At 40.7% G+C, this 22632-nt stretch overlaps 1 protein-coding gene and 1 non-coding gene across 2 annotated transcripts; both read right to left on the bottom strand.

Moving 5' to 3' along the window:
• Positions 1 to 13519: 13519 nt before the first annotated feature.
• SDR42E1 (short chain dehydrogenase/reductase family 42E, member 1) lies at positions 13520 to 22371 on the bottom strand. Its single transcript, XM_039888515.1, is given in 7 exon segments — positions 13520 to 13643; positions 13645 to 13891; positions 13894 to 14162; positions 14164 to 14515; positions 14518 to 14627; positions 15199 to 15262; positions 22137 to 22371. Coding segments are annotated over 7 exon segments (1401 nt in total).
• Positions 17016 to 17134, bottom strand: LOC120581011 (5S ribosomal RNA). The gene has a single exon (XR_005647136.1). It is a non-coding gene; the product is annotated as a 5S ribosomal RNA (ribosomal RNA).
• Positions 22372 to 22632: the final 261 nt, after the last annotated feature.

The raw sequence follows: 22632 nt of genomic DNA, 5'->3' as shown, positions 1-22632 counted from the left end.
TCCGCATGCTATGGAGGTACCCATCTCTAAACCAAAAGTTAGAAGGAGATGACGCTCTTTGGCCTAGTCCTGGGTCCAAGCATCGAATGGGGGGAATGTGGCGGCCTGACCTCGCCTGCCCATTTCCTGCTCGAGTTCTTTCCTGACTGCCCTCCCCCCACCTCAAGGACTCTCTGGCTGATGTCAGGTTTTTCATAGCTTGCCAACCAATTAATGTTCTTCTTCATATCTGTAGCCGTGTAGGAACGACAAGACTGTATAAACCTGCCTGTTATGTTACAGTTGGGGCTCAGCCTTTGGATGAGAATCCACTGAGCTGGTACCGGCATCAATAAACACTGCTTTCTGCTTATAGCTTCGGTGCCCCGTCTCTCCGTTCCAGAATCCCGCAACAAGTGGAGTGTTATCCTTTTTCTGATAAACCTTCCTCTTGACTCTAACTTAGGCGTGTGTGTTGAATTCTTTCCATACTCTCCACCAAAGGACTCTTTTCTCTCGGAGCGGGGCTTGGTCTCCCCCCAACTCGGGGAAATTTGCCCTGCCTGCATCAGGAGGCAGTGAATCAGAGGGAGAGAGATTGAGACTAAAAGAAATAGTGTACAATGTTAGCAGCTAGTAATTATGGGTAGTGAGAAAATGCTATTATATTCTTTTCATTTTCTTTTTCAATTTTATTTTCAAAAAGAAGGAAAGAAGGAAAAATAAAGTATAAAAAAGGCATACCAGGTAAATTCTAATAAAAAGATAATTGGTACAGCATTAGTATCAGATAAATTATAATGTAAGGTAGGTACCACTAAGAAAGGTAATGTTTTACATTGAAAACAAGAACACTGCACCAACAAACTAACAAACACAAACCTTTATACTTTTCACAGTATAGTTTGGAAAAACAAAGCAGATCAAGAAAGAAAATCAACAACTTCACAACTATAGTTAGGGACTAAGAGTCCTCTCAAGAAAACTATAGTTTGAAACAGAATCATAAAATAATCGTAAAGGAGCCACTTTAAAATGGAGTTAGAGCTGCCATCCCAGAGGAACTGCCTTGAACATCTATACCTCAAACCTTTGGAATGTTAAAGCAGGGCAAAATAACCCTTGGGCTAGGCCTAAAACAACATTATGTCCCAAACGACTGCTTGCAAAGATAACAAAAAGCAAATATTGTGACTACTGGACTGATGGCTACTGGACTGAAAATTAAAAACATTGTTTAGAATTAAGATCCCTATGTTAATTTATCTGCACCGATAGAAATGCCTTCCTTTTCCTGGTGTCATTGTTCCCCTCCCCTTTCTCATAAATACCCTTTGTCTTTGTCTCCTACTTGGAACACTATTTGGGTTTCTGCCTGAATCAGTGCTTCCCTAATAGCTTTTCTTTTCTTCTTCTTTTTTTTAATCTCAAATAAATGCTTGTTGCCTGTTACTTTGGCCTTTTACTTTTAGGTTAACATATCCTAAAGACATAGATTCAGAATAATACAAGTTACAAATTCAGTCAAATGCACACATATGTTCCTGCTAACACTCACTGAACTTTGCAACCAGAGAATACATTTGGTTCAGGCACAGCACATTTACGAATATTGATTATACCAAGCCACGGAGATGGGGGTGGGGAGAAAAACTATTTTAATTGCTCTTATACAAGTCCAAATTCACTGCCACATGGAAGTCACAAAGATATCCCCGCAAAGTGCTTATACTTGAAAATTTTAAAACCTATTTCTAAATTATTGTTTAGGTTAAAAAGGGACAAAATTTCTGCTCAGAAAATTAAAGCTTTAAGTGAATTTATTCCAAAACAAGAAAAAGTTCAAATAAATGATCTGAACTTTTAACCTAGAGGCTAGGAAAAAAACCCTCAAACATAAAACAGGAAATTAACATAAAATAAATTCATGAAGCAGATAACTAAAATCTAATAAAATTCGATAAAACAGTTCTTTTAAAAAAAGACCGATAAAATAGATAAATTAAGAAAAAAAGAAAGCACAAAGGAACAGCACCAGGAGTTTTTTTAAATGAGCATTTATTACTATAGAGGAGATTGAAAAAGGAAAAGACTAAACTCTCCATTAAGACATTTGGGAGCACAGACAAATAGGCGATATTATATCAAAATTAAAATGACTAAATGTCCAGCAATTGCTAGAAATCTGACTAATCTAATTACAAAGAAACAGAAATAGCAGCCAAAGATTGTCCCCTAGGTGGCATCAACTCCAGATGACCTTATGGGCAACTTTTACCAAACATTCAAGAAAAAGAGAACAATGTGCACCAAACTAGAAAACTGAATAACAGAGAAATTTTTTTTAAAAAGTTTAACAGGAAAAAAACAAAGAGAACTTTTTTTTGTATTAAAAAAACACAAGATCTACCCTCTTAAATTTTTAAGTGTATAGTCCAGTATTGTTAACCATAAGTGGTGTTATATAGATTCCTAGAAATTTTTCATCATGCATGACTAAAACTTTATACCCACTGAACGACTCTCCATCTCCCCCTCCCCCAGCCCCCAGCAATCGCCACCCTACTTTCTGCTTCAGTGAGTATCATGCTCCCAGTGGTCCCATGTTACAAAGACCTAGACTGGGAGCCACCAAGCTCACATACTGAGGCTCCTTCCTTGCAGCCAGCCTGGCAGGTGTCCCCGTGGTGGGGAGCAGAAAGGCAGTCCAGGAGTTAGACCTCCCAGCTCACAGATCTCACCCTTGGAGGCAGCTGAGTCATGCTGGTGACTCTGGGAGATTGGCGGTGGGAGAGGTAGACGTAGCACCAACACAAGTTTGGAAAGTTCCAATGTGCACATAGAAACAGAGCTCTTCTCATTCCTAGGGAACTACAGGCATCTAGAGCAGCCCGGGGTGGGGTCAAGGCCAGCAGTTTCCACCTGCTCTGAACACCTCAGTCCCTAAGGGCTGGCCTGAGCAGGGTGTGTCTTAATGTTTCACAAATTTGAGGCAGTGTATTTCTAGGATAATCACATTATCAAGAAGGACAATAAATTGTTTGAAGCTATTATTGACTCCACTACTAATGAAGTGATGGCTGTTTATAAGGAGAATTATACTGGGGCAGAGCAGATGGCTTTTAAGGTTTTTAGAAAAACTTAAAGAGTAAAACATTTATGATGCAGTTTACGAATACTGTTGGACTTAGGTTACTATAGCTATTGAAATATCAAGTTCCATTTGAATTCATTGAAGTTTTCATTGTTGCTTGACTACTACAGTATGCTGTGAAAGAATTTATTTTACTGCATTCATAAGGTTGATATAGGAATTCTTTCAAGTGTATCATTGTGCTACATAACTGGTACCAATATTTACTGAAATATTTATTTTTCCACAAGCACAGTGGCTACTGACAGAGGAATGTATTCAAATGTTTTATTTTTGTTTGCTACATGGCTTTACCAATTTTTACTGGTATATGCTTTATTTAGCATGTACTATAAAGGAATTCCTTTGAATATCTTTTATGCCATGGATTTTTTCTGTTACCAGCATTCAATAAAATACAGTGCCAGTGTTTGCTTTCATACTACCACATGTCAGATTACCTTCTTTTCCACCAGATGTGTTTTGCTGCTAGTTACATAAAAGGATCACTGACAAACACGTATACATAAAATTTTCTTTAGCTAAGTCATTTTTACTGGCATTTCAGTGTTGGTAGATTATATTGCTGCATACTCAGAATTTAGGATGTCCTAATACATTCTACTATATATATATATACAAAATGATATTTCCCCCTCAAAACCACTTCACAATAACTTCTAATACATGTATTATGAGAAATACTTAATTCTTTATATAATTATAGTGTCTTATATAATAGGGTGACCATACAATTTATGCAAAATGGGACACATTAAAAAGGAGACACTATTAAAAAATTAAGATGAGACTACAGGCATAAAATTGGAATGGTCCTGGGCAAACTGGAACATATAGTCACCATATTTATATACCTTCATACCTATGTCAGCAAATGAGGAATACTAATATACAAATATCTACCTATATACTATTATCGGTAGATCGTCATGATGTCTATTTAGTGAGAAACACAAGTAGCAGAAGGAAATGTGGAGCAGCAGACAATAGTTTGGGGAAAAACAAACACTTCCACCTTATTTTCCACATAAATATATAAACAGAATTTGGGGCATGTGGGTAAAAGGGTTCTTTGGCCTTATTTGCAGTGTTTTAACTTTTTACAAGGAAAACGTATTCATGCAAACTATATAAATGTCAAAAAAATAAAACAACTTCCTTTGTTTTACTATAGCAAAAAAAACCTAAAGAGAAGTATTCTGAATGTATAGAATTAAGAACTTAACAGATATGTCGTTCTGAGTTGGCTTTTCAGCCCAATGTGGTTTAAAACCGACACACACCATTTTGAGTGTTTAAATACATCAAAATTTAAAGAGTGGAAAAGATTACCATTTTCTTTTTCAGCATGGTATAATCTACTCTGTAACTTGAAAAAAAAATTTTTTTTCAGTTTAGAGCTCAAAACATCATTGATTTGAGGTATTTAAAACCACAGTAAACAAATTAGTACCTGTTACATAGCAGTGAATCAATGAAATGTTTTCATTAGTACCATCACTATCTGAACACCCTGTTTTCAAATTCTAGTCCCACACTGCTAATTTCTTACTGAGCGTTCCACATGAATGCCTCTAACTCAACTGGCATGCCTCATATCTTTTCCCGCACACATTAGCTTCCCCTCCAAACCCTTCAGCCTCTCCCAGTGGAACCACTATTAATTAAGGATCTATGTGCATTAGTTCTTTGCAGGTTACAAAAGGGCCTCCATGCCATTTACCACACAGGCTCCCCTGTGAGATGAGGAGGGAATGTATTATGTCCACTTTACAGATGAGGGGAAAATATGCTGGAAGTTGAATTGCAAGAGACAGATCCTGCCTAAGGAAGTGCAAGCACACGCGAGTCCCTTGAGCATTGAGAGGTCACAGTCACCCACCACCGAAGAATTCATTTCCACTTGGACTAAAGGTCTAAGGTTTTCCTAGTGCTTAGAGAAACCTCAGAAGCATTTAAAAAATCTACCTTTCTGTAGGAGAATTTCTAAGGGTATCTACAAGTTGGACTTTGCATTTTTATTACTTTGGCAGATTTTTTTTTTTTTTTTAAATTAGGCCAGTGCTCTGTGCCCAGAATGAAGCAAGAAACTGCTGGAGAGGCAAATATCAATCAACTGAATAAAACATGGGCTCCGCTCTCAAGACTGTTTTAGAATGTCGACTTGGAGAGAGGAGATTAGGACATGTACAATATGACCAGTCAGTATATGATTAGGTACAAAAGCAAATCGACTGTTCTTGGAGGATGTCCTATGTGTTATTAGGGCTCTTACATTCCATTCTTACTTTGAGTCTAATTTTAGATTAACCTACATACATATGCGCGTGCCACACGCCGGCCCCATTACACTCGTTCACGTGGTAAACCAATGCTTTTCTTGTTACTGTAACCTATGAGGTTGCGCTGTAAAAACCACTATATACAGTTACATGTTTTTTTGCAACACATAATGTAAATAAACGTTTGTGGTTTTTTTTTCCCATTGTAAATGCAGTTTGGGTGACGTTTGGCATTGAATAGTATCAGGCTAAAACCATAAAGCCACCTCAGACGTGGTAGTCAAGAGTTTGATGTCTGGATTCCAATGGACCTAGCTCAAATCCAAGCTCTCCCACTCCCTAGTCGAGTGATTTTGGGTGACCTTGAGCAAGATTCTCTACCTCTCTAAACCTCCATTTCCTCACATGTAAACTGGAAAAACATGTACCTACTACTTAATGTCATCGAGAGAACTAAATGAGCTTAAGAAAATAGCCTTACATATAGTATGGAAACGCTCAAAAAATTGTAGCAACTATTAAGAATGATTGTTTTTGAGCAATTTAGTCAATGAAGTATATATCCATTGTTATCCCAATGTTGAACAGATCCAGAAGCAAAATACCACTGGCAGTTATTTGACCATAAATCAGTGGCGGATGTTGTAATTGCCCCAGCAACACAGCAAATCATTCTTCTTTAAAGCTGGGGAACATTTCAGACGCATATTCTCTAGTCAGGACACTCGGCTCTTAGGGATGCTTAAGTGCACAAGACGACTCATTCTCATAAAATTTTAAAATATATTTTGGTAATAAAGTATTTTACTTTTAGATCTGTAATAGGCTCCCCTGGAGGTCTAGGGGAAAAGACATCTAGAATATTTGCCAGGATTAAATTCCTACAAACACAGAATTTTTAGATTACTTGCATGCCTCAACCAGTTCTGTTAAAAATAAACATTGCAAATTACTTCATATAAACCCCTTGTTGGCTGAAAGCCACTTGCCCAGGTCACTTGGCTATATGTCATTTCTTGAGGTAGATTTTGCCTCAGTCATAATTACTTGAGTTCAATGACAAAGGTATCTTTCCTGGTGTGTATGAGTTCTAAAATACAAAAGAGTAATATCTAAATTTGCCCAGCCTAGAGATGCTGTGGTCTGGCTGACTCCATTTCAGGTGAGATTTTCAAAAGAAAATGGCTATTTAGTGCTAAATGATCAGGTAACCAGGCTGAGCTGGATGGGTCATAACAGGAGCCCTTTGGCCAAAAGAAAAAGGTTCTAGGAGTCTAGAGAAGTCAGCACTGAGATGTGGCACTGTTAATCAACAAACAACAACTGGGCCTGCAGAAAGGAGGAACAGGGAGGTCCTTTTGGAGGTCCCCTCTCCCCATGCATTCATTCAGCGAAGAATGCTGTGGGAAAGCACTGGGAAGGGGAGAGCAATAGAGAATTCAGGACCCTCTCACTTAGCTTGTTGCAAAGGGAACGCATGTTTGGTGTTTGGCAGCATTGCGTCTCCTTGTTGGGAGATAAGAAACACCGGGAGGACTCCCAACCCACACAAACCTTCCGAATCAGAACTGCCAGGGGAAGAGTTTAGAGTCTGCACACATATTTTTAAGGCAGTAAAGTAGACGTAACATTAAGAGTTCTGAAATTGTTGGTTCTGATCATTTCCTCCCTCCCAGTTTACTGGTTGTTCTGGTGAAAGGACTGGCCCCCAGAGCTGCCCACTCTGCTATTCTGCATGACATCTCCCCTCTGCACTCTATTTGCTTTTTAAAATAAAATTGTATATATTTAAGGTACAACATGATTTGATACACATATAGAAAGTGAAATGATTACTACAGTCAAGCTCATTAACATTTCTCTTCACACAGTTACCTCTTTTGTGATGAGAGCACCTAAAATAAATCTAGAAATCTAACGTGCAGCATGATGGCTGTAGATAACAATACGGTATTAAATAATGGTGTTTGTTTTCTTTTTTTTTTTAAACTTGGGTCTCCAGTATTCTTATTTTCAGGTAGGTCTGGGAGTTAGAGACTTAAAGGAAGGGATAACTGGGGGACATCAGAGTCATAAATTCAGATGAAAACACCTGGCTGGTAAATGCATTCGGCCAACCCACGAGCACTTACTGGGCAGATGAAGGGACTGTTCCGTGTTCTCTATGTATAGAAAGTGACAAAATAGACATGTCCTCACGGGATGCCAAAATTCTGGGGTAAGAAATCACTTTGTCAAGACATTTTCTTGTCATAGAACAGGAGAGTTTGAATCAGACTCTAAAAGGTGGGTCCAGCCCAATATATATGATTCTGGAAAAGGAGATGAGTTCAATTCTGGAAGAACTCCAGCAAATGTTCAGTTCCCCAGGGGCTAAAAGACGGCCCCTTTTGGAAGGAAGACAGCACACAGGTGAATGGAGAATGAGTGCCCTTGGAAACCACAGATTGTGATCACCTGTGCCAGGAGTGGACTGTGGAGACTAGAAGCAAAGACCTTTTCCAATTCATGGAGAAAAATCCAACTCAAAAGACTAAGCAGAAAAGAAAATGTATGAAGACTCACAGGACAAGGCGATCCAGGGTGAAGTTCGCCTTGGGCATGGCTGGGTGGCAGAGCCCCAATGATGTCTTCAAAGACCTTCTCTCTCTGTTTCTTGGTTCCGCTGTTCTTAATGCACGGCAGGAGGCCGGAGCCCAAACAACATTATCAGAGCTCGGTATGTCCTTCGCCATAGGAGAGCCTGCGGCAACCCCAAAGCCTAACCTCCCGAGGAAGCGACCACCACAGAAAGAACTTTCTCCACCCAGGCCCCGGAGAAAAGTTGAGGAGAGGACGCTGATTGGTCCACCTTGTCCCAATGACTGCGGTCAGAAGGACAGCAGTCGTCTGATTGGCCAGGCCTTGCCAATCAGAAGGTCAACCCCATGGAAGGTCTGGGAATGGGGTTCCCTCATCATAAAGGGGAATGGGGTGTCATTCTCTGAAGCAAGGGATGCTAGCAAACAGTGACAATTTTAAAAAGACACCAACTGCTGGTGTTGGCTGCCAACGCTAGCTAACAAGGGGGCCATTAGCCCCAGGGTACACAGCTGGGTGGAGTCTGGGGGTAGAATTTCGCAGGCTGCTTCTATTATCTGATCTCTGAGGCTAGGTGAGCTCCCGGGGATTTGGAAAGGAATTCAAGTCGGAGATGCCGCGACAATGTTAGTAAACATTAAATCTATGACAAAGCGATACAGGCTTTCTCATCATCACCAAGTTAGGTGATTGAGGGAAATAAAACCTTTTCTTGAAAAGAATTTTTAAGCTTATTCTGCAGGCTTGAGAAATATTATAACTTACGTAACGTGGTGCTAGAATTAGTTATTTGCCTATAGTAATGGCTACTTTTCCTAACGTTCCACCATCTGCCAACCTTGACCAGAAAAGCAGTAAAGAAACCAAATGTTTGAACAGGCCTGCTAGGCCCCTCTTTTTTTTTAAGGCATGGGCAGTTTGGGCATTACCTTTGTGCTCCACTACACGGCTCTTTGTCCAGTGATGTGATCCTTCATCGGGCTAATGGATAACTGCCCATCTTGGGGTGGCAGTGCTGGGTGGCTTATGTCCAGGTGTCTAGGGGTGTCCCCACATGCACAAGCACAAGCATTCATAATTTTATGCAGGTATGGGAATTCAATCCAAGCTTGATGGCAGGTGTGGGCAGCTGGGAACCCTAGAGCTAAGGAAATTCCTTAACAGCAATATCTCCTGGCCTTAGAAAGGAAGGGAGTTAGCTTTCAGAAAATAGACTGAGTTCCTTAAAGTGGTCAGTTTTCAGTTGAGATGTGGAGGGAGCAGAAATAACTTTCCACTCAATCCACATCCCTCCCCCTTCTCTGAACATCTTACAGCGTTTGATAACTCCACCATGTCACATGGAGAATGGCCTCATCTCATCTTGACTTAGTTTACACATAATTCTAGCACAATGGCTATTTTTTCCCCAGTCTTCAACAGATTAGAAAAAGTAAATTAGAAACCAAAAAAAAAAAAAAAATTTTTTTAAAGGGGGAAAATAGCATTCACTCAACAAATACTGAGCTCCTGTTTTGTGTTAGGCAGTAGGGATACAGTAGTAAGCAAGATGAAGCTCCTGCTTTCAGGGAGCTTACCAGCATTACACAAATAATTACTATTACAGCTTGTGATAAAGGCTATAAAAGAAAAGTAGTGTGCTATAAGAATTTGTAGCAGGAGGACCAAATCTAAATTGTTGCGATCATGGAAGGCCTCTGGAAAGAGATTTAAACTAAAACATGAAATAAACATTATACAGTTAAAAAAAAAAAGAGTGGGAGTCCTGAGGAACTTAGAACTCAGAAACCTGCAAGAAACTGGTGTAGTTTTGGCAAAGAAGTATGACTTGAGATGAGCATGGAGCAGTAGGCAGGGGCCTGATTCAGGTAAGGCCTCCTAGGTCACATCAAAGATTTTCAATCTGAACTCAAGGAGAGTTTTGAGCAGGGAAGTGACACAAATTTACATCTTTATAGCATCACTCTGCTTAGCATGTGGAGAATGGATTGAAGGGAGGCAAGAGTGGATGCAGGTGGAAGAGAAAAGAGGTTATTATTGGAGTTTAGGGGAGAGAGGTTAACACCTGTATACGGGGCAACTTTGAGCATTAGCAGAGTGTAGAATCAACGAGCTTAAAGGCAGGTTAGGTGTGTCAAGTTAAGAGGAGACAGAGATTAGATTATCCCTGATTTCTGGCATGAGAAATTCAATGATACAGGTGACATTTGCTAAGGAATGAAAGCCTGTAAGAATTTGATGGGACTGAATTCCATTTTGGATGCTGACTGAAAAGTACATGTGAAATATCCAGACGGAGATGCAGAGGTAGTTAGATGGGTCTGGAGTGCAGAAGAATGGTCTGGGCTAGAACTATAAATGTAGTGGTATATGTTTGGAATAGAGATGGAAATTAAAGCCAGGGGCTTAGACAAGATCACTTATGGAGAAAGTGTGGGGGCCTAGTTCTGAGCACTGAAGAAATCGACCATTTAAAGTGGGAGTGGAGGAGGTAAGAGAACCGAGGAGACGAAGGAGTGTGGTATCAGACTCCAACATGGCCTTTAATGATCCCCACCTCCTGGCATTCATGTCCTTGTGTGGTCTCCTCCCACACGGAATAGGTAATGTGTAGCTAATGTGCTATTGTAGAGATGACAGAGCATGCCTGAGGCTGTAACTATAAAACCATTTAAGACCTCAGAGAGACCTAAGGTGGTACCTCAGAGAGCTGTTTCGACAATAAGAATCTTAAGGGTATTGTCCCTCAGCAATCTGAGCAGAAGTCCAAGGTAGAGAAGGACTTACCTCAAAGAAATTCGTGGGTGTGAGTTTTACCTGATGAAGTGTGATAAGACTAACAGGGGATACATAAAGTACTCGAAATAATTATATTTACAAAGCAGTATCAGCTTGAACTGAAAGAGATACAGCACAATATGTAAAGAGGCTTTTGGGCCCCCCCAAATTCTACCTGGTAGAAGCAGGCTATATAGCTATAAATATGGGCTACCTTTCATGGAAAAGGAAAGATGATTTCAGAGGGTGGAGCCAGGAGCCCAGACTCCAAGATGGCCCCTAATGTTCCTTACATTCTGGTATCCACATCTTTGGGTAATTCCCTCCCACACTGAGTAGGATTGACCTGTGTAACCAGTATATTGTGGAGTGAGAGTGTGTACTTGAGTCTAAGTCATGAAAGACACTGCAGCTTCCACCTTGCTCTCTTGGATCACCTGCCCTGGGGAAAACCAGTTGCCACGTCAGGACATTCAAGCAGTCTTATAGAGATGCCCACATGGTGTGGACCTGAGGGTTCCTGCCAACAATTGTGTGGATGACCCATCTTGAAAGTAGATGCTCCAGTTTCATTCAAGCTCTCAGGTGACTGCAGTGCCAGCCAACACCAAGAGGTGACCGTCAAGAGAGATCCTAAGCAAAAGCTACCCAGTTAAACTGCACTCTGATACCTGACCCATAGAAACTAGGAGGCAATGTTTGTTGCTTTAAGATAATGTCTTGGGGTAATTTGTTATGTAACAATAGGTAATACAAAGAGAAAGGCCAGAAGAGTGTGAGTAAATGGACTATGTTTCAAGGAGAGAGTGGACGATTGTGTCAAACGTTGTAGAATGGCCAAATGTCTTGTACTTGGACGACAATAAAGCCCAGATATTGCTCCTGAATTTCACTGAAATATCTTGACTGTGGAAAACAAAACCAAAAATAAGCAAAACTCTACTATGCTCAGCATACTTGATTTGAGAAAACGGGGAAGTATCTATCATTCTTTTAAAGAACTTCATTAAAAACATATTTTGAAAGTCTGTGATACCTCTCAATGGCAATGGATGTTTTATTGTACTTATCTGGTCTATCAGTGACCTTCTCATATGGACACACCATGGCCTTACTAGACTGTAAGTCTGTAAAGGGCAGAGAAACCTGCCCCATAGCACCTGCAATGTTAGATATGCTATAGATGCTCATTCATGTTACCTCCAGACTAAAAAGCAAAAGCATCTTATAAGACTCCAAAAATATTTTACCCAAAACAATCACTACCACCACGTTTATGCTGCAATTTATATATTAAAAGTATTTTCACCCTACCACAACAAACCGTGTGAGGTGGGTAGGTGGGTTTATAGAGGGGGCAAATACAGTCGTTCCCATTTCCTAAATGAGGGAACTAAGGCATAAGAGGCTTCAGTTACTTGGTGAAGGCCACATAAAACATTCATGGTTGCATATCTTCTGGTATCAAGGTGAGCTCTTTTTCCAAAACATCCAAGCAACATTCACTCGGGACTGTTCATCTAGCATCCTCCTTCTACATACTCTCAGAACAACTGTAACATTACTTTCCACAGCAAGCTATAATGTTTTATAATGTTCTAATACTGTCCTTTTGGTAGCTGGAATCATGGAGGGGTGAAGGCTGTCTATCTTCTTTCCACTTTGGTTCCGGTCCAGCAGGACAACTTGAATGTCTTCCAAGGCAGGCCCCGAGGGTGGCTACTCAACACAGCCATTGTTCAAAACACTCCTCATTGGAAATTGCCTTTAGAGAACCAAAATTCTTCCCACTAAGAAAACCCGTCCATTAGTTTACAAATCCTTCATTTTTAATTGGAAATGGCATCATCAGCTTAATCATCTTCCTTAATCATCAGTTTTGTAGCTGTTTCCTAAACTTCAATCTATCCTCAGAGACCAAAACTTTATACTGAGTATACTCGAATACATTTGTTACAGACTTGGAGGGCATACCACAACGGCATTCCAGAAAGGTTAGCAGCAACAGCCCCCTCTATAAAGAACACCCCGAGGAAGAAAATCCTCATAAGGAACGTATAGTAACAATGTTAATAAAAATAATGGCTTAACTGTGTTGAATAGCACTTTATGTGCCATGTTTAATTTGATCCTCAAAAAAATCTTATGAGGTTAGATAAAGTCTATTTGTTTAAACATCAAACATTAGCATGTGGTCACACAGGTGTAATGCCCTATATCACAAAGGACAAAAACTAATTCCTAAACTTACGCAGTGAACAGCTGATGCCTCCCCTACAACAGTCACCATCTCCTCAGAGGGTTAGTCTGTAGGGACCTAGCTCAATTTGGTGTTTTTCACGCATTTTCATGCCTGTTAGTGTTTTGCCATTCCCATATCAGTGTGTGTTTTAGTCCATTCTAAGTAGACGCAGAGTCTGTGGAATGGAAGTAAGTATGTTTCTGGCTTCTGAGGAATTCAGGTTAAGACACTTCCAATTTAAGTAAATTTAGGCCTATAGCTCCAAAATGACTTCTACTGCACTCATCTAAAGGAGAACACAAGAAACAAAATTTCGAATTTATCTTTGCTTCTTTTTTCTCCCATCAGGATTAGTGCAAGGAGGTAAGAAATGAAGAAGTAATCCAAGAATCTATTCTTAAGTAGCAATTTGAGGAGCCAAAATTTGGCACCAGCTATCTGTAACTATCTATAGTTTAAAACTCACGTTTCATGAAAATTATCTCAGCAAGTGTGATCGGCTCTTTACTTTTCTCTCTTCCTCCATAGTGATAGAATCACAGAAGACAGCCATGTGAGAACTGCTATAACCAAGAGTAAGACTAACAGCCCATCCCAAACAAGACACTCAGAGTCACAACTCTTAGAAGTGACAATGGGCTTTAAATCATTCAACTACTTCCTGGAGGTCAAATGGCCAAGCCTCATAACCTAGCTCCTTCTTGGCCTTTTCTAGGCTAAAGTAATGTGTAATGTCAGTTTTGTAAACTTCAGTGCAGGTGAGGAAGAGCTGGAAGTTGTAGAGTCAACCCAAACTGATGTGGGCCATCTCTATTAGGAAAGCGAAGCAGTAGAGGAAGGTCAAGGGCAGATGAGTGAATGGGAACGGGTAGCCCTCAAAGGCCAGAAGTACTCAAAGTTGCTCCCGGGTATGCCATCTGAGATGAAGTAGGGCTGCCCAGAGGCAATGTGGCCCTTGTCAGCTTTCAGGGCCTCTGAGGCCAGAATGTGACCCTGCACCTGGTTATCCACATGGACAAATTCAACCAGGCTCCTGGGATCCCTGTACATAAATTTGAACAGGCCTCTCTCAATGTAGCTCACTAGCCTGGGTAGGTGCCTTTGTTCTCTAAGCCCATAAATGCCAGCTGGCCTCAAAGCACAAGTTCAAGATATCATCACTTCTTTCCAGCACTGTACCACTGGCCTCCAGCACCTTCTTCTCTGCAATAGATTTGGTCTGAGAGTAGTTATCCTGATGGAGGTGAAGAGATAAGTAAGGCAGAGACTCATCTCCATTTCTGAAAACTTGACCTCTAAAGATGACATTGAAAGTGCTAGTGTAAACCAATCTTGGCACCCCTCTCCTCTTGCGAGTCTGGAGGATGTTGTCTGTGCCCCCCACAATGACTTCTTCGATCAGGTTTCGATTCAGTTGCTCCTGCCCTGCTATACCATAAGAGGCAATATGGAACACACAAGTGACATCCACATCCTGGAAGGCTTTCTCTATATCAGGGAGTGGTGAATGTCTCCATATATAAACTTAATTCCTTCTGGAATGGTTTGAGCAGGGCTGCTGATGTCAAACAGAATCACATGGACCCCTTTCTGGTTCAGAGCACAGCCTAGGCTGAAATGAAAAAGAGTAAAAGTTAGATCAAATCACTATTAAGCTATGCCTAGGAGAAGTGTATAGATAATTTACTAAATCTCCTTGGCTTATCCTGTGTCTCTCACTTTACATGTTCATTGGGGGTAAGTCTTACCTATGCAAATATTAAAAAATGAGAATCCTCACATCTACTTAAATTACAATGAAAGAGGCTTTATCTTCAAAGATGGTAGCATCTACAAGTCACATTTTTTCCCCTCTGTTCTAGGATCCACCATACATTCTTTGGAATATTTATGGATGATAACATAACTGTGAAAGAATCACTATTATTTTAAATTGTTTCTGGTCATGTGAGTATCTCTCCTCTCCAAGTTAATGGCTTTATAAAGAATTTTTCTTAAGGTAGAATATATCTGCAGTTCTCAATTTCAGTATCTGAACAGTGGGCAAAATAGTCCTTTCCTGGCTTAACACTATACAAACAAGTAAAAGTCTACACTATATTAATGTCAGAGTTGAAAGCTATACTTTTTCCAGCAACTACCAGTAAAATAAGTCCAGGGACATATTTAATAACTGCACTGACCAGAAACCAAAATAGCCACCTCCTCCTGTAATGAGGACACCTTCCTTCGGAGATTTTTGGGAGTCTGTATGTGGCAGTCAAAAGATAACTGGATCTATAATAAAAGAATTATGCAACATTGTTACTGATCCAAATGCAAATGTGATTGTCTCCAATCCGGGGTTAACAAAAAGAAAAAGGCAGTATGCTCTAGTAGAAAGAAAAGCTAAGACCTAGGTTCTAGTCGTGGCTGTGTGAGGTTAGCCAACCACTCCTCCTTTTCACTTTTGGGCTTCAAATTTCTTCTTATGTAATATGAGGGCAGAAATATCTGCCTTGCCTGCCTGACAAGGTCACTGTAAAGGTTAAATTACATAATTACCGGGGAGTGCTTTGAAAACCACAAAGTGCTCTACAAATGTAAGGCATTATTCTTACATTTAATATCTGGGAAAAAAATTAGAGCCTTTTTGAAAAGAATTCATTCAAATTTGGTAGGGAGAGGCCTTTTCTCTCATGCACCAAAAAAAATCAAGAACAGAACTCTAAAGCAAATTTCCAACATCTTTTGCTTAAAATAGCATACTCCAGCATGGTTTGTTTAATACTGATGTTTTATTAATCCGATACTTAAAAAAAAAAAAATAGGGGTCAAAAATGTCCTTAATATAGCAAACCACATTTCCCAGCCCCAGGATATCTTGTAAGTACTGCATGTGCTCAATGCCTATGGGGGTCTCACTTCTCTCTCCCTCCTCTTCTGTGCCAAAATAATTATTGTTACAAATTATAGCTTATAAAAATATTTATAATATTTTCTCAAGGCTCCAAGAATCCATTCTCTCAAGAACACGACAACATAAGCAAAAAACTGGGCCGCTTAACTCTTTCCACTTAAAAAGAAATAGAACAGGGGGAATGCAGGTCCTCAAATGCACTGGGAACATACATGCTCACTCGCTCAAATTAGTGGAGATACTCAGAGGTGTGGTTAGGCAGGGAGATTGCAAGCAGTCTCTACTTGGACAAGTTAATCCCTCTGAGCCTGCTGCTGTATCTAAAAAGTAGAGCTGATAATAAACTCACAGGCTTATGAAGACTGAATGGGATAGTATATAAAAAAGGCTCAGCAAAATGCCTGGCATGGATGGGCGCTCCACGGATTTAATTTCTTGAATTCCATTTTCTTCAAGCTCTAGAGTTTAGGGATTCGATTATTCTATTACACTCCCACATACAATAATTAGTTCTCTCAAACACACAGGGTTACAAAAAGTTTGACAAGTTCTTCTGGATAAGTGTACTAAAGCAGACCAGATTGCCAGGAAAACTAATCAGATCATTCATGCAGAAATCAGTTTATGTGACAACTGAAGACAAGATTCGGCAAGTGACCGTCAGTGGCTTGAAGGTATACAGAAAAAGAGTGATAAATATTAGGAAAATTGAACAAATGATGTGATGGATGGCTGATGGATTCCAAAGGTTTGACTCAGCAATTCCATAGCTGTGCTTACGAGACAATGCGTAAAGAATGAACGGACCAGCATCCCTTTAATCTACCTAACGGTGTCCTTATAATTCTATTCTTTTCTGAGTACAGACCACTCCCATTTGGATTTGAAGTAGTCATAAAACTAAGTGTAGTCAATTCTAGTATTTAACATAATCACATGACTTTGTTACAGGTGCTATTTCTAGCTAAATACTATCCATAGATGTCAGTCACTGAGGTTTCTTTCTTTCTTGTTTTTTTTAGGCGAGGCAGCCCTTGGTTGACTTCACAGATTGCAAGGACCTTGTCAGCTTACAATCAATCCCTTTTTTTTTTTTTTTTTTGCCTACAGCACCTGGTCTTCCTAGGTGGTCTCCCATCCAAGTACTAACCAGGCCCAACCCTGCTTAGCTTCCAAGATCAGATGGGATTGGGCTTGTTCAGGGTAGCATGGCTGTAGACTCACTGAGGTTTCAATCCAGACTTCTTACCTTCACCTCCAGGACCTGGTGGTAATATCCCTCTCGGACTTCATCTCACACTCTTCCACCATTAGTACTCTACCCTCAATCACCTGGACTTTTTTCCCTTTCTTTAAAGATGCCAAGATCATTTGTGCCTTGAAGTCTACGCACACTTGTTTCACCTCAGTGTGAAATACTTCTGGACCAGATCATTGCCTGGTTGCATCTTTGTCAATGTTTAGGTCTGTTCAAGTGTCACTTACCCAATCGAGATTTCTCTGATCACTCTACCTAAAACAGCCCTCCCTTACTGTAAATGCTGCTTTGTTTTCTTCATGGCACATTTTACTATCTAAAATTACTGTTGATCTCCTTCCAATGGAACATGAGTGCCATGACAACTGAGTCCTTCGGCCTTTTTTACTGGTATATCCTTACCAGAATCTAGAACACAGTAGGTGTTCAACAAATATGTGCTGAATTTATGGATGACTTTAAACACTGTGAATGACATCTGATTTTGTAAGATTCTGATGGGCACGGATTATGCAGGGCCCTGCAGTGTCTAAGAGTCATTGTTATATATGCCAATTAACACTGCCATTTTGATTTAGCTTATCTCCTAAAAAGTTCTGCAATAAAAACGACATAAAGCCAAATGAGACAGATCTCCTGCATCCTGGAGCTTACAATGAAGGCGAGAGGCTTTTGCAAATATCTAAAGTTCAAGGCAAAAGGAGAAAACAAGATTACTGTAATAATGTCAGCGTAAACAAGGTGCTGTGGGGAGCACTGAGGTGGGGTGGGAGGAGAAATTGATCCTGTTCAGATCAGCGAAGACTTCATCAAAGAGTGAGCATTAGAGCTGAATGAAACAATGGGAAGAATTGAGTGGGCTCAGTTGAGGCAGAGGGTTACTACAGGCTGAGGGAGCATCATAAATGAATGAAATGGCAACAGGGAAGCCTGGTGTGAGTGACTAATATGGTAAGTCTGCTGTGGCCAGTGTGCAAACTGAAGACAAAGCACGTAGCTGGTGATTTAGGGCAGAGGATGGCCTGGGGTTAGGTTGGAGTCAGCTTTGAGTTCCCTTTAGGGGAGTCTGAATTCTATTCTGTAGACAATAGAAAGCCTTTTTAGGTTTACAGAATGGCACGCTCACTTGGTGCTTGGGAAAGACTAAGCTTTCCCTGCAGGAGGAAGCACCTGGAAACAGGTAACGGTCTAGGTAAGGAGTGATGAGGATATGGGCTACAGTGCTTTCGGTGAGGACAAAATGCCACTGTGCTCAGTTGAAATGAGGATGGGAGCTGGCAAGCAACCGAATGACGCAGCAGCAGAGAGTGTCCAGGTGAAGTTTGAGGGAGGTGTTGTCATTAACTGAAAAAGCACTCACAGGTTTTAGGAATGTTCTGTCTGGTTAGTAAAGTTTTCATTAGTAGGATACGAGATAACAAAGTTTAAGATATTCTTAATATCTCTACAAGCCTTCCACTGTAAGGGATTCAGACAATGGACAAGGCCTCAAAGAGTCCAATTAAGAAAATTCCAACCGAAATTCTCCCTAAGCTCTAATTAGTCTTCGTTTTTAAATCTGCACATTCCAGTCTAGGCTCAAGACCACACAGCTCATGTGCATATTACCCATGCTGGAGATGTACAAGTTCAAACTATTAATGGTTCAGAATACCCATCAGCTTATTTATGCTACTCCTCATTACCTTCCAACTAATTTCAGAATGATCTGAGGCAAGAACTTATATAACTGACCTGATCAGGAAGGTCAGAAGAGAAAGGTGGCAACCAGTAAGGAAAAATCAAGGATTTAGCAGGATAAACAGCAAGGAAAAGCTTCTACCAGGTCAGAAAAACCATCATAGATTGTAGATTACCAGCTATTAATGGTACCTCCCAGAAGCCACCTCCTCTCTTTCTGGCTCCCTACAATTGCACAGAAAAGCTGCAGTAAACACATTTTGCAGGAAACTACAAAAAATTTCCATAAACATTAAGCCAGAAGGATTTTAAAAAAAAGTATAGATTTTCTTCAATCAGCTGCTTGATTTTTATATACTTTATGGCTTCTGTTTTATTAATTCGTTTTCACCTGATTCCTTCTAGGGTGGGCACTCAGACCGGCATTTATAATTGCAATTGCTGTAAGGCTCTTTCAAAACGTGGCTTTGCTCAGTAATTGCTTTCCTCTGAATGAGAGTGTGGTGGGGGGGAAAGGTCACATTTGACCTGAGCAGTCATTTCAGTGGATACAGGTTAAAGTTAAATCCATGATCAAGAAAAAGGAATCTTAATTACAAACAGGAAAAAATGAAATTTTAAACCTGCCTGACCTCTTGAAAATACAAAGATAAAGTGAGGGTAATAAAGTTGACATCTCACAGGGAAGTTATGAGAAGAAACTCATAAAAATGACTAGGAGTGCTTTACATTTACAAAGACCTAATTAAATGCTAAGGATCAGTAATAAGAACCTTAGATTATGCACACAGTTCCTTCATCCCAAGAGTTCAAGATGATGATGTTACTAACCTTCTGGTATTATAATGCAATATACAAATCTAAGTGCCACTAGAGTATGAAATAGAACTGAAGACTGCTTTCATAAAAATAAAAATTACTGTATTTTCTTTAAGAAAGACAAAAATATCTCCAGGTATAGTTTAACCCTATGACGGCATGTTTCAAATGACCTGTCCAAGTACTGACTAGAGGCAAAAGGTAACTATATATTTACTGTACTGAGAGCAGGAAAACACATTGAAGGTAGAAGGCTTAGAAATGGTGCTGTTCAAATTCCATGCATGATCTGAAAATTATTTGTGTTTAATATAAAGCAGTCAAAGCAATAAAGATGAATAATTGTTAGAGATGATAAGGACAATAACCCTGATACAGGTAAAAGGGATGTGAGGTATAAAACCAAAACGGCCAAACACATTTGGGAAGAAACTTAATGAAGGGCATAACACCAAGTGGAAAGTCGATACTCGTAATGGATAATGGTATTTGTGCACACTGCTTTGAACGTAACTGAAGGTGGCAGGGCAGCTGTCTAACTCTCATCACCCTAATTAAGTGTGTCAAATCTTCTTGTCCAGCTACGCACTCAAATTCCTTTTACCCAAATATTGCAGAAAAGATCCTGGCAATTCTTCATGATGCTTATGGCAAAAGTAATTAAATAATTTTATAATTGGTATTTCCCATAGGCTTCCTAAACTACCACATAAACTCAATGCAAGCATAGGCCATTTCTCAGGAATATCTGCAGTGACAAAGAGTATCTGGCAGACTGTAGACCCAGTAAATCCAAATGGAATATGTACTCTGCAACCTTTTCAAATGCCCCTTTCGGCTGTATCTGCAAGAACTACACTGAACTTCCCTCTCGAGCTCAGCATGTCTGCCACTTCAACATATCCAAGTAGTATCAGCTGCCACTTATTAAACACAGTTACTGTGTGCCAGGCATTGTACTAAGCCCCTTCCAGGAAATTATTTCCCCTGGTGCTAACAACCCTCTGAGATGGGTACTAATTTGTTAATTCCAAATTTACTGACCTGAGTCCTGGGTGGGCTTTCACAGCTAACATATTTGCAATTTCATACAGGCCCCTCCAATACCCAGAGGGGCAGGGAGGAGGTGCCTCATCCCCTCCCATGAGGTAGGGGCAGTAGATATGCAAGGTTAAGCTTTCTAGGTTGGCAATCAGAAAATCAGGGTCTAGGCTTGGCTCTCCCACCAATTCCCTGTGTGACTGTGGGTCAGCCACTGAATCTCTCTGATCCTATTTCGTCCTCGCTAAAATGAAGTGAAATCACCATCTCAAAAAGATATCTGCACCCCATGTTCACTGCGCCATTATTTACAATAGCCAAGACATGGAAACAGCCTAAGTGTCCATCAACAGATAAACAAAATGTGGTATATATAAACAAGAGACCATTATTCAGCCATAAAAAGAATACTGCCATTGTGACAACACGAATAGACTTGATGGCATCATGCTAAGCGAAGTAAGTCAGACAGAGAAAGCCAAATACTGTATATCACTTACATGTGGAATCTATAAAAAGCTGAACTCATAGAAACAGTAGGATGATGGTTACCAGGGCTTGGGGGGAGGGGTAGTGGTGATGTGAGGATGGGGAGAGGTTGGTCAAAGGGTACGAACTTCCAGTTATAAGATAGAATAAGTTCTAGGAATCTACTATTCAACATGGTGACTACAGTTAACAATACATTATACGCTCGAAAGTTGCTAAAAGAGATCTTTAACGTTCTCACCACACACAAGAATTCTAATTATGCGAGGTGATGAGATGCTAACTAAGCTTATTGTGGTTATCATTCCACAGTATATACATGTATCAAATCATGTTGTACATCTTAAAATTACACAATGTTATATGCCAATCACATCTCGATAAAGCTGGAAGAAAGGAAAGAAGGAAGGAAACTGGCTCACAAATGGGGAAGGAAGGAAGGAAATGAAAGAAACTGGCTCACAAATGAAGCAGGTCATAAGTGGCTGAGTTAAACCCAGGACTTGAAGTAACGTCTATAGGACTCCCCAGCTCGGTTGGGACAATGCAGTGTTGTTCACTTACCATCTTCATAATTTCTGTCACAACTGGTACTGCTGGTTACCTATTATGTTTTACTTAAGTCTACTTACCTTTTTACTAGAAATACATCCATTTTAAATGGGAACTTTACATCGCCACTTTAAATGAGAAACCAGAATCATTTGTCATAATCTTTTCAAAACACTGAGATGAAAACAAAAGATGTGAATGCAAGCTGAGATCTCTGAGCTTGCGGCCTGCTATCTTTAAAAACCAACCCGGGGTGGGGGACGGGGGATAAGAAGAGAAGCAGGGGCTAGCCAGTGTTTCAGGCCTTGGGAACATTCTAGAAAACCAAGCTAGAAGGCCTGGCTCCGTAGCAGAGGGTTTTTCGCCAGCTGGGTCAGCCTTACCCACTACAGCGCTGCTTACCACCTGCCACTGGTTTTGTCTCACCTGGGCTGCCACCCCGCGCTGGTACAGAAAGGGGTCACTCTCACAGGCCTCGATGCCCGTTGGAGCCGCAGCCCTCCCGCCAGCTCCCACCGGGTGTCCGCTCAGGGCGGCCCTCTCCACCCTGGCCCAGGCACAGCAGCGGTAGACGACGGCCGCGACAGCGAACTGTGCGACACAGTGAGCCCCAGACATCAGTGCTCCGTACCACCTCCACTAGGCGCTTCCAGAGCCGTCTGACCCGCCCCCCGAAGCCACTTCCCGGCCTCTCTAGGAAGCCGGGAGTTCTTGGCATCTCTCTGATGTGCAGGTTTCTAATCCACCCTCACCTGTGCTGGGGACAGCAGGTTTGCTCCGTGAATCCCTCCCATGTGCTCACCCCACTGTTTTCCAGCTTCACGGGAGCCCTTACAGAGTCACGCCTACTGCTCTTTCCAAGTCCAATTTCTGCCTTTT

This window comes from Pteropus medius, unplaced genomic scaffold (genome assembly GCF_902729225.1).
Source record: "Pteropus medius unplaced genomic scaffold, Ma_sr-lr_union100, whole genome shotgun sequence".
In the NCBI taxonomy this organism is placed as follows: domain Eukaryota; kingdom Metazoa; phylum Chordata; class Mammalia; order Chiroptera; family Pteropodidae; genus Pteropus; species Pteropus medius.
The sequence above is the reverse complement of the archived record's forward strand: the minus strand, read 5'-3'. Positions and strand labels throughout refer to the sequence as shown.